Source organism: Zingiber officinale, chromosome 2B (genome assembly GCF_018446385.1).
Source record: "Zingiber officinale cultivar Zhangliang chromosome 2B, Zo_v1.1, whole genome shotgun sequence".
Classification (NCBI taxonomy): domain Eukaryota; kingdom Viridiplantae; phylum Streptophyta; class Magnoliopsida; order Zingiberales; family Zingiberaceae; genus Zingiber; species Zingiber officinale.
In genome coordinates this window covers 96,227,891-96,240,472 of record NC_055989.1, presented here as the reverse complement: position 1 = coordinate 96,240,472, position 12,582 = coordinate 96,227,891, and the positions used below count along the sequence as shown (strand labels likewise).

Sequence of the window (12,582 nt, the reverse complement as noted above, 5' to 3'; positions counted from 1 at the left end):
ATTTAAACTTTCTACACAATTGGTGATTAGCATTGTGTATCTTCTCCCACTAAAATGTGCATTAGCCCATCTTTTAGGGTCGATGTCCCGAAGCCACTTATAGGCATCTGGATGTTTTTCAAGCATGGACTGCATTATGAGATTATATTATAGTGTTGTGTTTGCTCATGTTGCTTCCCAAAACAAGCTTAAAGCTGACCTACTGCCAATATCTATTACCATGTTACAAGACATGTGGTGGCAACAGAAAGCATGATGGGTGATTGGGTAGACTTTCCTTACTGCTGATATAATGTCACGATGTCTATATGATACTATACTCATTGGTTGTGCATCAACAGTAAAGCATCTCTTTGTATGATCCAAAAATCACTCTCATGCAGATACACATTCAACTTTAGTGATGCCAAAGACTATTGGGAGGACATTGTCATTAGCATTAATTGTTGTAGCCATCAACAAAACACCCGGATAATTCGCTCTTAGATGTGTGACTTCAATTCCAATCAATTTGCGTAGATAAGACCTGAATACTCTTCTATAAGCTCCAAAACCCCAAAAATAGTATTGGAACTTATTATCTCCATTCCTGTGTAGTGGCACATAGGTTTCAGGATCCCTAACTCTTAACTCACGCAGATATAGTGGAGGATCTCTATATGCTTGGTCATAATCTCCAACGACTTTCTTCATCGCTTTCTCCCGAGCTATGTATGCTTTTCTGTATGATATGGACACTCCAAACCTAGCTTTTATATTTGATATAATCATACTTGGTTTGTATTGTTCATTAGTAAGAAATTGCACTTTAACAAAAGACGCTACAAAGGAGGAAGAGTATGCTTGGTGGTTAGCACTTTCCCTAATAGTGCCACATTGGTGTTCCTTTACATATTTTGTAACAGTGAACTCTACATCCTTTGGGCAACTACTCTCCATGTACATGGTTGATTGAAGCAGACGACTTTTACTTTATTTTTTTGAGTGTCAACTGGATTATATCTCATATGTTTAACCATGACATGTTTAACAAGTGCATTCTTGAACTCTTGTCGAGATGGAAAAACCTGTCCAACACAAAATTCATGCTCTTCTGTTGCCTCTTCAATTGGCCTTTGGAGCAATCAAGAATTTAGAATATATAGTCATCAGCTATTGGGAACTCCTCCTCTAAGTCACTGCACTACTCTAGGAGAATTTCATATTATTCAATGTACATATCATCAGCTAAGAATTCTTGTACCTCTATATTGCATTGTAATTCCTCTTCCATTCGAGTATAATGCTCTACCTCCTCACTCCAAGTAGGCTCAAAGTAATCAACAAGTGTTGTACAAGGATTCAAAACCTCATCTTTTAGAATACTTGCTTCTTCATTTAAATCAAATGTCAAAATGTTGCTTGTATTTCTATTTGTGTTCTGCACACCACTATACTCAGAAGACGATGGAATATTTGTTCTGGATAATTATCATGCATTAGCTCCATGTCCCCTGCAAGAATTTTCATCAAACGTATTCTATATTTTAGAGAGAATTTCTTCAGTAATATGATCGCCCCTGATAAAAAATTCAAAAACTAATTTAGCAAAGTTACATCTACATAATCAAGTGCTGCTGTACATATTAATATTTGGCAAAGACCAGGTAACGTTAGATATGGTGTACATTAGATTTTCCATAATTTATCAGTGGTGGTGATAGAATCCGACTGATAGACCTAGGGTTTTGTAATTTTACATATTTTCAACCACTAGGAAGGGTTGAGCAAGGAAAATGTATATATGCTGTAAAATCTAAGTTTTAACCAAAGATCACGTTTGGCCTAATAACATCCCATATACGGCCTATGTTGGGCCTGATATGGGATGATATCAGACCCAACGTAAGACTGATATCATCTAATATTAGGCCCAACATAGGATTGATATCATCCAATATTAGGCCTAACGTAGGCCTGATATAGAATGATATCATGCCCGAATTGAAACAGAAACTTCTCGTAACGTTGGACAACGACTGAGAGTCCTAAATAAGCAATAAATAGCACAATTTAACTCCTTGCAACACCAGAAACTCACAATATGTTAAATGGGTGTAATCGAACATGTTTAGGTCGATCAGTGAATTTTGGTCAAAATTCACTGATGGACCTAAATTAATTGGATTTATGCAATCTCCAGATAACTACGACCGGTTGAGCGATGAGAAGGTAGATATGATATTAAACCAAAATTTTGATCAACGAAGAATGTGGGCCTAATATGATCGCATATTAGGCCCAACGTGCTAATACCTACCATATCAATCTAACTTGCATGAGCAACATCTAGCTAAAATCTAGCATCACATTGGAGCACCTTACAAACCAATTAAGTGATGAAGTACATCATATTGCAGGTGTTGTTCAATATTAATTCCCCACACATCCAATGACACCATAAACACGATTTTTTCCATCACCCTTTGCTACAAAAGTGAAATTTTTTTAAACAATACTAACCTATTTTACAGTAGTAAATTTACACATACACCGGTAAAATCTTTATCTATCTTCTTCTACTAATTTCACTCTTGAAAGAAATTTGTCATTCAACGCCGAGGATGTTAATCGCTATTGTCCTTTGAACTCGTCTCGTGCAATCCTGCCGATCCTCATGAGGGCATATGGCAAGCGGAGGAGGTTTATGATCGTTTCGTATTTATAAGACCAAGAAGAGGAATGGAGGAAGAGAGAGGGTGAAAGCATATGCATCCGAACCATAAATTCATTTACAATTTAAAAAGTGATTTGGATGCTTGAAAAATGATGAATGAGAAGCGGCGGTTGGCGGGAGGGTTAAAAGGAGAATTATAATTTTTTTAATACATCTTTTGGTAAAAAGAGAATTATGATACATCTTTGGGTAAAAAAACATATTCTACTTACGTCTTTTGATAAAATGCCGTCGCTAATTCATAGCATTAGGATTAATATGTCCACAACTAAGTAATAAATATTTACTCCAGTAAATTATCCTTTTTATAGTATTTGACAAAAAATTTATCAAATGTTGATCTAAATTTATTTATTTATCCATTAATTCATTAAGTTTTTGAAGGATACTGAGCAATTTATATATATATAACATTACTCTAACAGCCAATGAGCTTTATGCGTCCCCCCTCGCCCTTCTTCTCCGGAACACTGCCGTCGTTCCCTGCCAGAGCTTTGTACTTGTCCTTCCTCGTGAACTGGGTGCACTCGTAGCACAGTGCCGACCCAATCGCGCGTTGGATGTAGTTTGCGACGTCGTGGCTGGACTTGCCGCCGCCGCTGCAGGTGAGCTCCCTGGGCAGCTTGTCGAGGAAGGTGACCTCGTAGCGAGGGCTGGGATTCATGAAGAAGTAGAATGGGTCCATCCCCTTCCACCCCCTTGCCGTCGTTCCGTGGAACATGCTCATCCCGCTCACCATCGCCACCGGCACGATCTCGTCCGTCAGCTCCGCGAAGAGCGCAGAGAAGCGCAGCAAGAAGGGCTCACGGCAGGTGGTCCCCTCGGGGCAAATCACCAGGTCGCCGTCCTGCAGCAGCCTCTTGATCATGGCGGCGTCGCGCGCTCGGTCGCGGGTGAGGGGCACCGTGCGGATGGGCGAGAGGATCTCGGAGAGGCGCGAGACGGAGTAGGTGACGGCGGCGATGGGGCGTCCCAGGGCCGTCGAGAGGAAAATTGGGTCGAGGAGGGTGCGGTGTGAGCAGACGAATAGGACGCCGGAGTGCCCCGCTGACTTGCTTGGGGGCGGCGGCGGGGTGCCGCGCACCGTGACGCGCACGCCCAGCGCGAGGAAGGCGTGGTAGACGAAGCGCATCGGGAGGAGCGATCCGGCGGCGATACGGATGCAGGCGAGCAGGAAGCCGACGGGCAGCCAGAGGAGCGCGAGGAAGGCCAGCGGCGGCGTTGGCCGGAGGGCCAACCGGCCGTCGTGAAACATGACGGGCTTCGGCAGACTCTCCCTCGGGACCGGGCCCACTTTTGACTTCGACTCCTGTGGCACCACGTACCCTTCCTGTCACAACATTAATTAATTGCATATTATTTTGTTAATCCATTTGTAATTAAGTAACTAATCGACTTGTAATTAAGCAACTAATTAATTTTTTTTTTTTTGAATAATACCTGACAGAGACTCATGAAGGGGTAATCGCTCTCCCTGTCCCCCAGTCCTATCTCCGGCGCCGCCTCCGGCATGTGCTTCCGCATCGCCGCCGCCTTGTTCCTGCCGACGAGAACCCCCGGGCGGCTGACGAACCCGGTGGCACGGCCCCTGTACGTCTGGATCTCCGTCGCAATCACCAGATGCACCCCCAGGTAGTCCTTCAGGAAGGCCTCCACCATGATCCTGGGGTTCGCCGTCAGCACGCACCGGCGTCCGCACGCCGAGAACACGCGCCACGTCTCCGAATGGACGTCCTCAGCGTAGAATTTTGGCAGCACCGCGCGCGCGGCGGACTCGATGTCCTCCACGCGCGCCCCGGCGAAGGTCGCGAAGATCAGCACCTGGATCCCGGCCGACTCCGAGGCCAAGTAGTAGAGCAGGCCCGCCAAGGGCGCCGCCAGCAGCAGGAGGAGGAGCCTCAGCGGGCCGCCTACGTCGTAGGCGACGAGCGCGAAGTAAGGGAAGGAGCTGCGGCCGAGGAGCAGGGTGCCGTCCATGTCGGCCACCACCGAGTGGCCCTCGCGGCCCGCCGACGAGCAGTGCTCGACGGTTCTAAATGGCGACGCGCCGCAGTTGAACGCCACCATTATTGGGATCTATAATTCGATCGATCGATCGCAAAATCTACTGATATTATCTCAATTATATTGATGGCTGTGGGCGTTGGCTTTGAGAAAGTATCGAGCAGCAACCGCTTTGGACTCAACGACGTATGCGTGTCTTACATGCGTTGGCGCTATCATTTGAATTTTGTTAATTTCCTTGCTATTGTAATCATCACCAAGCAAGAAAAGAATTCCCGTTGGATATTGCAAATTCTTTTGTATGGTTGAATCGACTGACTTGACTAAGTGAGCGATGGATGGATAGTTCTGAGGGAATATTGAGTGAAGTTATTTTAAACCAATTATTTTTTGCCACTTTTGATCACTTAAAAATAGAATCTTGTAGATTCAAAGGGAATCATACTATTTTATTGCCATATTTTGCAACTATGAATTTTTATTTTGACTTCATATACACTAGCAACATGTTGATTTTTAAGTACTTTGGTGAAGGAAGTCCCAATATCTCACTAGAGGTGAGAGTTAATCTCCGATGTTGTTGAACTCCAAAATCAGAATATGATCATGGAGTCTTCTTCATCTCGGGCATCAAAACCTGGGCCACCCTGTTTTGGTCTTGTGCTGGAAAAATGTTGAATTATTTTCCCATTACCTTTTTAAGTAGGTATAGACCAAATAAGAGCATTTTAAGTAGTTTTGACCATTAAGTGTGTAAGTGTATATATTCAGCAATTCACTAGTAGGAATATGAATTCTTGTAGTTCCTTTATCAGATTGAGGAAGGTTCTTTGTTTCTACAATCACAAACATAGCAAAATATATATATACAAAAATACCAACTACAAAGACAGCAAGAATGTTAGAAATTGAAATTTTAACTCTCAAATTAATCAGGCAACTAATAAATTAGATCCTAACCTCTTTATACATTGATGAAATGATTTATTCTTCTTGATAAATTTTTCTAACAAAACTAAATCGACTCTTCAAAAATTAATAAAGAACTCTAAGTTATTATATTTTCCTCCACATTCTAAAAATGTAATAAATTAGATACTCTTTTGTCTATTGTCTATTTGTTTTGTTTGTTAGACTGGTCTTATTTTAGTTCTTGGTTTTGTTTCTATTTTTTTGTGTTTTGGTTTATGATTTTTTTTTTGTTTCGGAATTTTAGGTTCAGTTCTGGGTTTGGGGCTCTAGTTATTCTAGTTTTTGAGTTCTAATTTCTTTGTTCTAGTTATTGATTTTTTATTTTTTTGAATCTAGTTTATATTCTAGATTTTGGATTCTGTATTATGGGTTCAAATTTTTTATTTCTAGTTTCTAATCTCTAGATTCTATGTTTTGGATTTTGTATTTTGGTTTTGTTTTCAGGCTTTTGAGTTTTTTTTGTTCTAGTTGATACGGGATGTAACGGGCGGACCCAAAAGATAACGGAGCAATTAAAGTCAAGGTGACATGGTAGTAAAAGTCAATGGAGGAGAGCATCCTTCACCTGGTTTTGGTTGTTTGCGCAACTCTAAAGCTCTCAGATCCACCTCGACCGGATTACAAGCCGTTTAGGAGAGGGCTGACTAGCACTTAGACCGGTTAAATATAAGGGTTTAGTGCTTTAATCTTGAACTAAAAAGATAGCATCGTCGACCGAGGTTAGGGACGGTCGGCCTTATAGGCCTGAGACGTCTACCTTGCAATCGATCGACCATAAGTCTAGTCGAGGGAAAGGTCAAGCTCCCTACTCTGTATGAACCTCTCTACATGCGCCTGATCGACCCTATTACCAGTCAACACTATGGGTATCTGTCCAATAATAGAACCAGATGGGTTTATATGGCTCCATATACCCGTCTCTTATATGCACAAGTGTAAGATAACTTTCTTTATAGATCCGGTCAGAATTATAAGTGCACTTTACCTACAAGTTATTATACACCCGGCCAGACAAAGGGACAACCGGACCTAAGGCACTTTGGTTCAAAATATCGACCGAACCTCTCAGAACATAACTTCATTTTTTTGGATAGCTCATTATACACCCGACCAGACAAAAGGTCGACCGGGCCTAAGGCGCCTAGTTTCATATTGCTGCCTAGACAGATTTCTAGCACGCACAGGTTACCAGACAATTTCCAGCACCGTGGGCAGACAGGGTAAATAACTAGTCACTGTTCATGGGAGAGCACTCTACCACTGATGGTCTTGTGGGCAGACTCTTATAACTGATTGCAGGAGAATGCTCTATCACGGATAGTCCCGTGGACAATCAGGGTATGTAACCAGTCATTGTCTGCGAGAAAACTCTCTATCACGGATGGTCACATGGGTAATGAATGAATTAACAAATCAACTTCCCGAAGATTCAAATGATCTAGTGAAACAAAATGATATATTTACTCAAATTATGGGACTAGATAGACCTGGTCGAGCACGTATGCCTAGTGATGGTGTTAGTCCATTGGATTTATGAGGAGAAGTTTCTTGTCATGGCACATGCAATCGACTAGTGATGGAACAACAGACAAAAATAGAAAAAATGGATGACCAAATTAAAAAAAAACAGGGCTAACATATTGCAATATTAGAAGCCAAGATTTCTGATCAATCAAACCAGGATCCTCTTTCAAATTGCAATAGTAATCAACACACATCACAAAGTAATAATCCATAAATTTATATTCCTCATCATCCATGTTTATGGGTAAGATTTATTTAATTTCATTTTTATTACTCATTTCACATCTCTTCAAACTCTTTAAATTTTTAACTCGTTTACACTTTTATGTAGATTGAATACTCTATTTTGATTAAAAGTTTATTTGATTCAACAAAAATTGTGGCAAAAGGAGTGCTCCATAGCATTAATTCAAATACTATAGTAGGGAGATAAGCACTAGGACCAAATTGATATGAAATAAGAATACAAGTTATCCTAGAACTAGAAGAGAGTTTAATTAGACCTTATAATCTTTTACAGAAATTTGAAGATACATTTGGAGTGATAGCTTAGCCTTATCATCTAGTATATTTTCAATTTTTAATTGAAATATTATCAATTTTTTATATTTATCGTGTTATTATAATTTTAAATAAATATGAAATGTATTTGTAGTTAATAATAAGTGAAGATTACTATTAGGTGAATATGAAATGATACTTTGCATCTTCTGATTTGGTATGATATTCAATTTTTATCATTATTTCTATTAACTTTTTATATACAATATTGTTTTATTTAACTAATACAAATATATTCATTGTATTTTGTAGGTGATAGGTACTTATCAATATGATGGTTGAAAATGATTTGCTTAGTTGAGTTTTTATTTTTTAAGGTTTTGTTAATTCTAAAACTTAATATTTTGAGTGTAGTGTGTAGATAATTTTGAATGTAATGAATTTGTCATTAGTTTACAATTGTAACTTTGACTCAAATATTTGTTGGATAAATTTAGATTATTTATTTGCACTTCCAATTGTGTTTTATAATTTTTTCTATTCTAAATGGTGGATGGATTGTGATCATGTGTAAAATTGATTTCATATTATATATTCTAAATAAATATTAATGATTATTTTAAATATATTTATATATTATTATAATGATATTTATTAATGTCATTATAGTTTGGTTAAGGCGACATTTAAAATGATCTTATAAAATATCTTTACTGACACTTTTTATTATCTTTATAAAAAACATAAATAGCATGGTAAATAACTTTTTGTGACATTTAGTTTTGTCATTATTACGATGACACCACAACATATATATATATAAATGTCTTAAAAAAAAGGTCTTTCTTGACATTTTTGAGTGTCATTATATCTTTAAATTGGGGCACTTTTGATGTTAATATTGATATTGTATAACGACATTATAAAATTCAAGAAATTGAGGAGGGTCTAAGACAACATCACTTTATAGGACATTTTTGGTAGATATCACTAAAACGTTAGTGATCCTGTCTGAGAGCTTGCGGGATGAAGCGTTGGGCGATGATAGGGGGTGATGAACAATAGCTTCCGATGCCGACGAACAAAGGAGGATCCGAGAAAACCACAGCGGACCTCACAAGAACCTAAATGTAGAATAATAGATCCGAGAAAACCAAAGCGGATCTGTGAACAATACCTTGCAAAAATAAACTCCGGCGAGGTACCCTCGTGGAAAGGCGAACTCCGATGAGGAACACCGTGAATCGGAGAAGGCTCGGCGATCTGATGGATGATCTTCTCTTCCTGCGCACTATGAGACCAACCAATAAAGCGTTAGCAACCTAAGACCGGGGTGAGAATCCCTGGCTAGGCCCTCCGATGCTCAAGTTAGGCTTTCGGAGAAGAAGTATGGAAAAATGGGCTTAGGGTTTGATTCTGATGCAATACATATGTTTGCATACCTGACCAGTGGAGAGGATTCCCCTTTTTATTCCACCTCATCTAACCTCCACAGTCATGAGGTGGATCCCAGTTTGTTAAAGTTTGTTAGGAGATGATGTAAGCCGAAATTGCAATAATAGTTTAATGAATCTTTTTCTTACCCCAGATGTACTTTCTTTGTCGTTTAGCATACTTGTGGAGACTTCTAGAAGCTATTTGCCGCCAAATTAATTAAGCTGTCATATTATAACATATTCTTATGGTTCACCTATTACATACACTTGGCTAGTCACATAAGCTCATTCTGTATATATGAGGGATATCTTATGTCGTACTAGTCTCGACCGTTATTCTATACTCAATCGGTTATTTATACCCAACCAGGACTCTACTATTATAAATATGCCAGAAACCGTGCAAGGTCAAAGTCCTTTATGCTCGATCTACTTTTCATGCTCGGTCGGTCTATTAAGCTAGGCCGGTCATATCTTATCGACCGAGATTAACCAGTCAGGCGTATGTAAGCATTCAGGATAGCTTAATGCTAAGTGCTTCTACGCTCGATCGGTCTCTTACACTCGGCCGGTCTTTGCCTGCCAAACTCATATGCTCCGCCAGTCTCTACTTGTCAAACTCATATGCTCGGCCGATCTTTGCCTGCTGAACTCATATGCTCGGTCGGTCTATTACGTTCGATCGGTCTTTGTCTGCCAAACGTGGTATGTCTTCATTTTGCATGAAGCTAAATACTTCTATACTCAGTTGGCTATTTATACTCGGCCGACCTTTTTCTGTCGGTCTCATATGCTCGGCCGGTCCATTACGTTCGACCATTCTTTGCCTGCCAAACGTGTAACAACATTCTTACCTAGTCAAACCCTTTTCCGGGCAACCTACTGCATCGTTATCTTGCTCTTTTCAACCTTTCTTGTCCTTATTTCCTCTTTTTTCTCTCCTGCAAAGGGTCCCCTCATCATAACCCGTATCAATTAGTGTCACTATAAATATACTATAAAGATACTTATGTGTGTCACAATGGACCAATTTTCTTGTAATGTGATCTAGCTCCTCTATCACTGACTGCGGGAGAACGCTCTACCATGAATGATCCCGCGCGTGGGCAGTCAAGGTATATAACTAGTCACTGTCTACTAGAGAACTCTTTACCATGGATGGTCCCGTGGACAAACAGGGTATATATTAACGGTCACTAACGATTCTCTCTACCACAAATGAGAGACAATGGTCATTAAGGCATAACAACATAACAACAAGTAGAAAATGTATAATCACATCCGATATAACACTCTATAGTCACACCTTGGTCTAACCTCATGAGCCTATATACATGAGTCTAAATAACAACAAGGGTCTAGTAGGATACTCGGTATCTTATATTACGGTATAAAATAACAAACAAAGGTCTAGCAAGATACTTAATATCCAATATTACGGTATGATCGTCCTAGCAATAAACACAAACTCAAATCATCTACTAGGGGTCTAGCAAGATATCCAACATCCTACATTATGGCATGGTAATATCATACATATATTACAAAATCAAGTATTAAGAATCATGAAGATGCATATATATAAAATGGATCATCTCCAAGGTCAAATAATACAAGGTCAAGCTCAAAAGATAATATGAATAAAGTCAAGATCAGCAAATAAATACTACCTAATCAATATATAAATAAATATAATCATGTACTAAGATCAAAGATCTAAAGAAGACAAGCAGGAACTATCCATCTCAAATGTAGCTCATCCTAACTGTCTTCAGATAAGATAATCTACCTCTAGCTCATATTTACAAGTACAAGATACGAAGAAAAATCTAAGAGTCTATAAATTATTTAATCAACCTATTGATTATATTAATCCATTACTACCCAACTCTCGATCACCTAATTAATTTATCCAAATTAATTATAAATACTTAATCAATTAAACTTCATTAATTATTCAAACTCTATATTAATCCAATTAATCATTTCTAATAATCAATTAATCAACCTAATCAATTAATTAGTCAATACATTATGAAGCAAGTGAATTAATCAATATTCAACAAACCTAATTAATCCTTCAATTAATCAATACATCAAACCTAATTAGTGATAGATTCAATTAAACCTTTGTAGACATACTTTAATCATATAATTCTAATTCTTATCATGGTAATCTAACAACTGTTGACAATTAATCCACTTAGTTAATTACTATAATCAAATTATATTTAGCTAACAATTGAACAACAAAAATAAATTAATTCGTTACCCTATATTAGGCCTCTTCTTTTTCTCCAGCAGCGGGCAAAGGGGAAGGGAAGGCAGAGGCTATGTGTCATTGCCGAGAGGGGTTGCTGGGCTTGGGACGGTGAGGTCAAGCTAGCCGGCATTGGCGGTAGGATGCGCGGGCGCACACGGGGAGTTGTAGCATCGGAGGTTGCGATCGATCGCAACTTCTAACCGCGGAAGTGGCGAAGGTGCTGGTGTTTGTCGAGAAACGACGGAGGAGCAGCGCTAGCATTGGCTTGCTCGCATCGATAGGGGAGCATCGCCAGCCGATGGGCGGTGCCGGTCCTTCTTGTAGTGGAACAATGCCGTCCTGCATGTAGGTGAATGAGCAACACGGAGGGGCGAAGATGCCAATGTCCGACAGTTGCATGGGCAGGGGAGCGACGTTGACGATCGGCGTGCAGGCGATGTCGTCCATTGCGCAACGGGCAAACGCGGCAGCGAGGTGCATGGGGAAACGCTGCGGCTATTAAATCAAAACATAGGTTTTGATAATTAAAAATTTAAGTTTATGTTGAGTCGACCCTTCCTTTAAATAGGTATTTCAAAAGAGACTTTACTTTTACCCTTTTATCCTAATAAAATCTAAAAACAATATATAAAATACAGAAAAATTCCTAAGAATTTTAGAAAATTATTTCCTTATTAATTATCAATTATTGAATATTAACACTTAGCTTGTTATATATATATATATATATTACAAGCTTAGTCTTAGTTAGAGGCCAAATAGAAATAAACAAATTCATAGCTGAATGTTAGATGACTCAAATTTAAGTAATTAAAATTTGACAAATAAAATCCTAACAGGAAGCTAGGTGATTCAAGTCCAATGATAATCTATTACATGCCTTTATCATACTTGATTGAATTAGTCTAAGTAAATTTTATTTTTATTATGTTAATTTTAATTGATTTAACTATTTTATTTACTATGTGCTCATTTTAAAAATTTATAATGCTACTCATCCTCTACTAGCATCAAGTTTGATCCTACATATGACTGCACAACAATTGTCAATTTCAATTTCTTATTTTCTATAGAAGATTAAATTTATCTAGACAGTGATTTAACAAAATGATATTATTGAAACTTAACGTTTGAAAACACCCGTGTCAATACATGATAATAATATC

The 12,582-nt window shown here is 38.8% G+C and overlaps 1 protein-coding gene across 1 annotated transcript; it reads right to left on the bottom strand.

The window, feature by feature from the left end:
* Positions 1-3,086: 3,086 nt before the first annotated feature.
* Positions 3,087-4,793, bottom strand: LOC122049312 (glycerol-3-phosphate acyltransferase RAM2-like). The gene is made up of 2 exons (XM_042610712.1): positions 4,157-4,793; positions 3,087-4,046 (listed from the first exon to the last, which is right to left on the bottom strand). Exons 1-2 carry the CDS (start codon positions 4,781-4,783, stop codon positions 3,135-3,137), a joined length of 1,539 nt encoding a protein of 512 aa, XP_042466646.1. The 5' UTR covers positions 4,784-4,793; the 3' UTR covers positions 3,087-3,134.
* Positions 4,794-12,582: the final 7,789 nt, after the last annotated feature.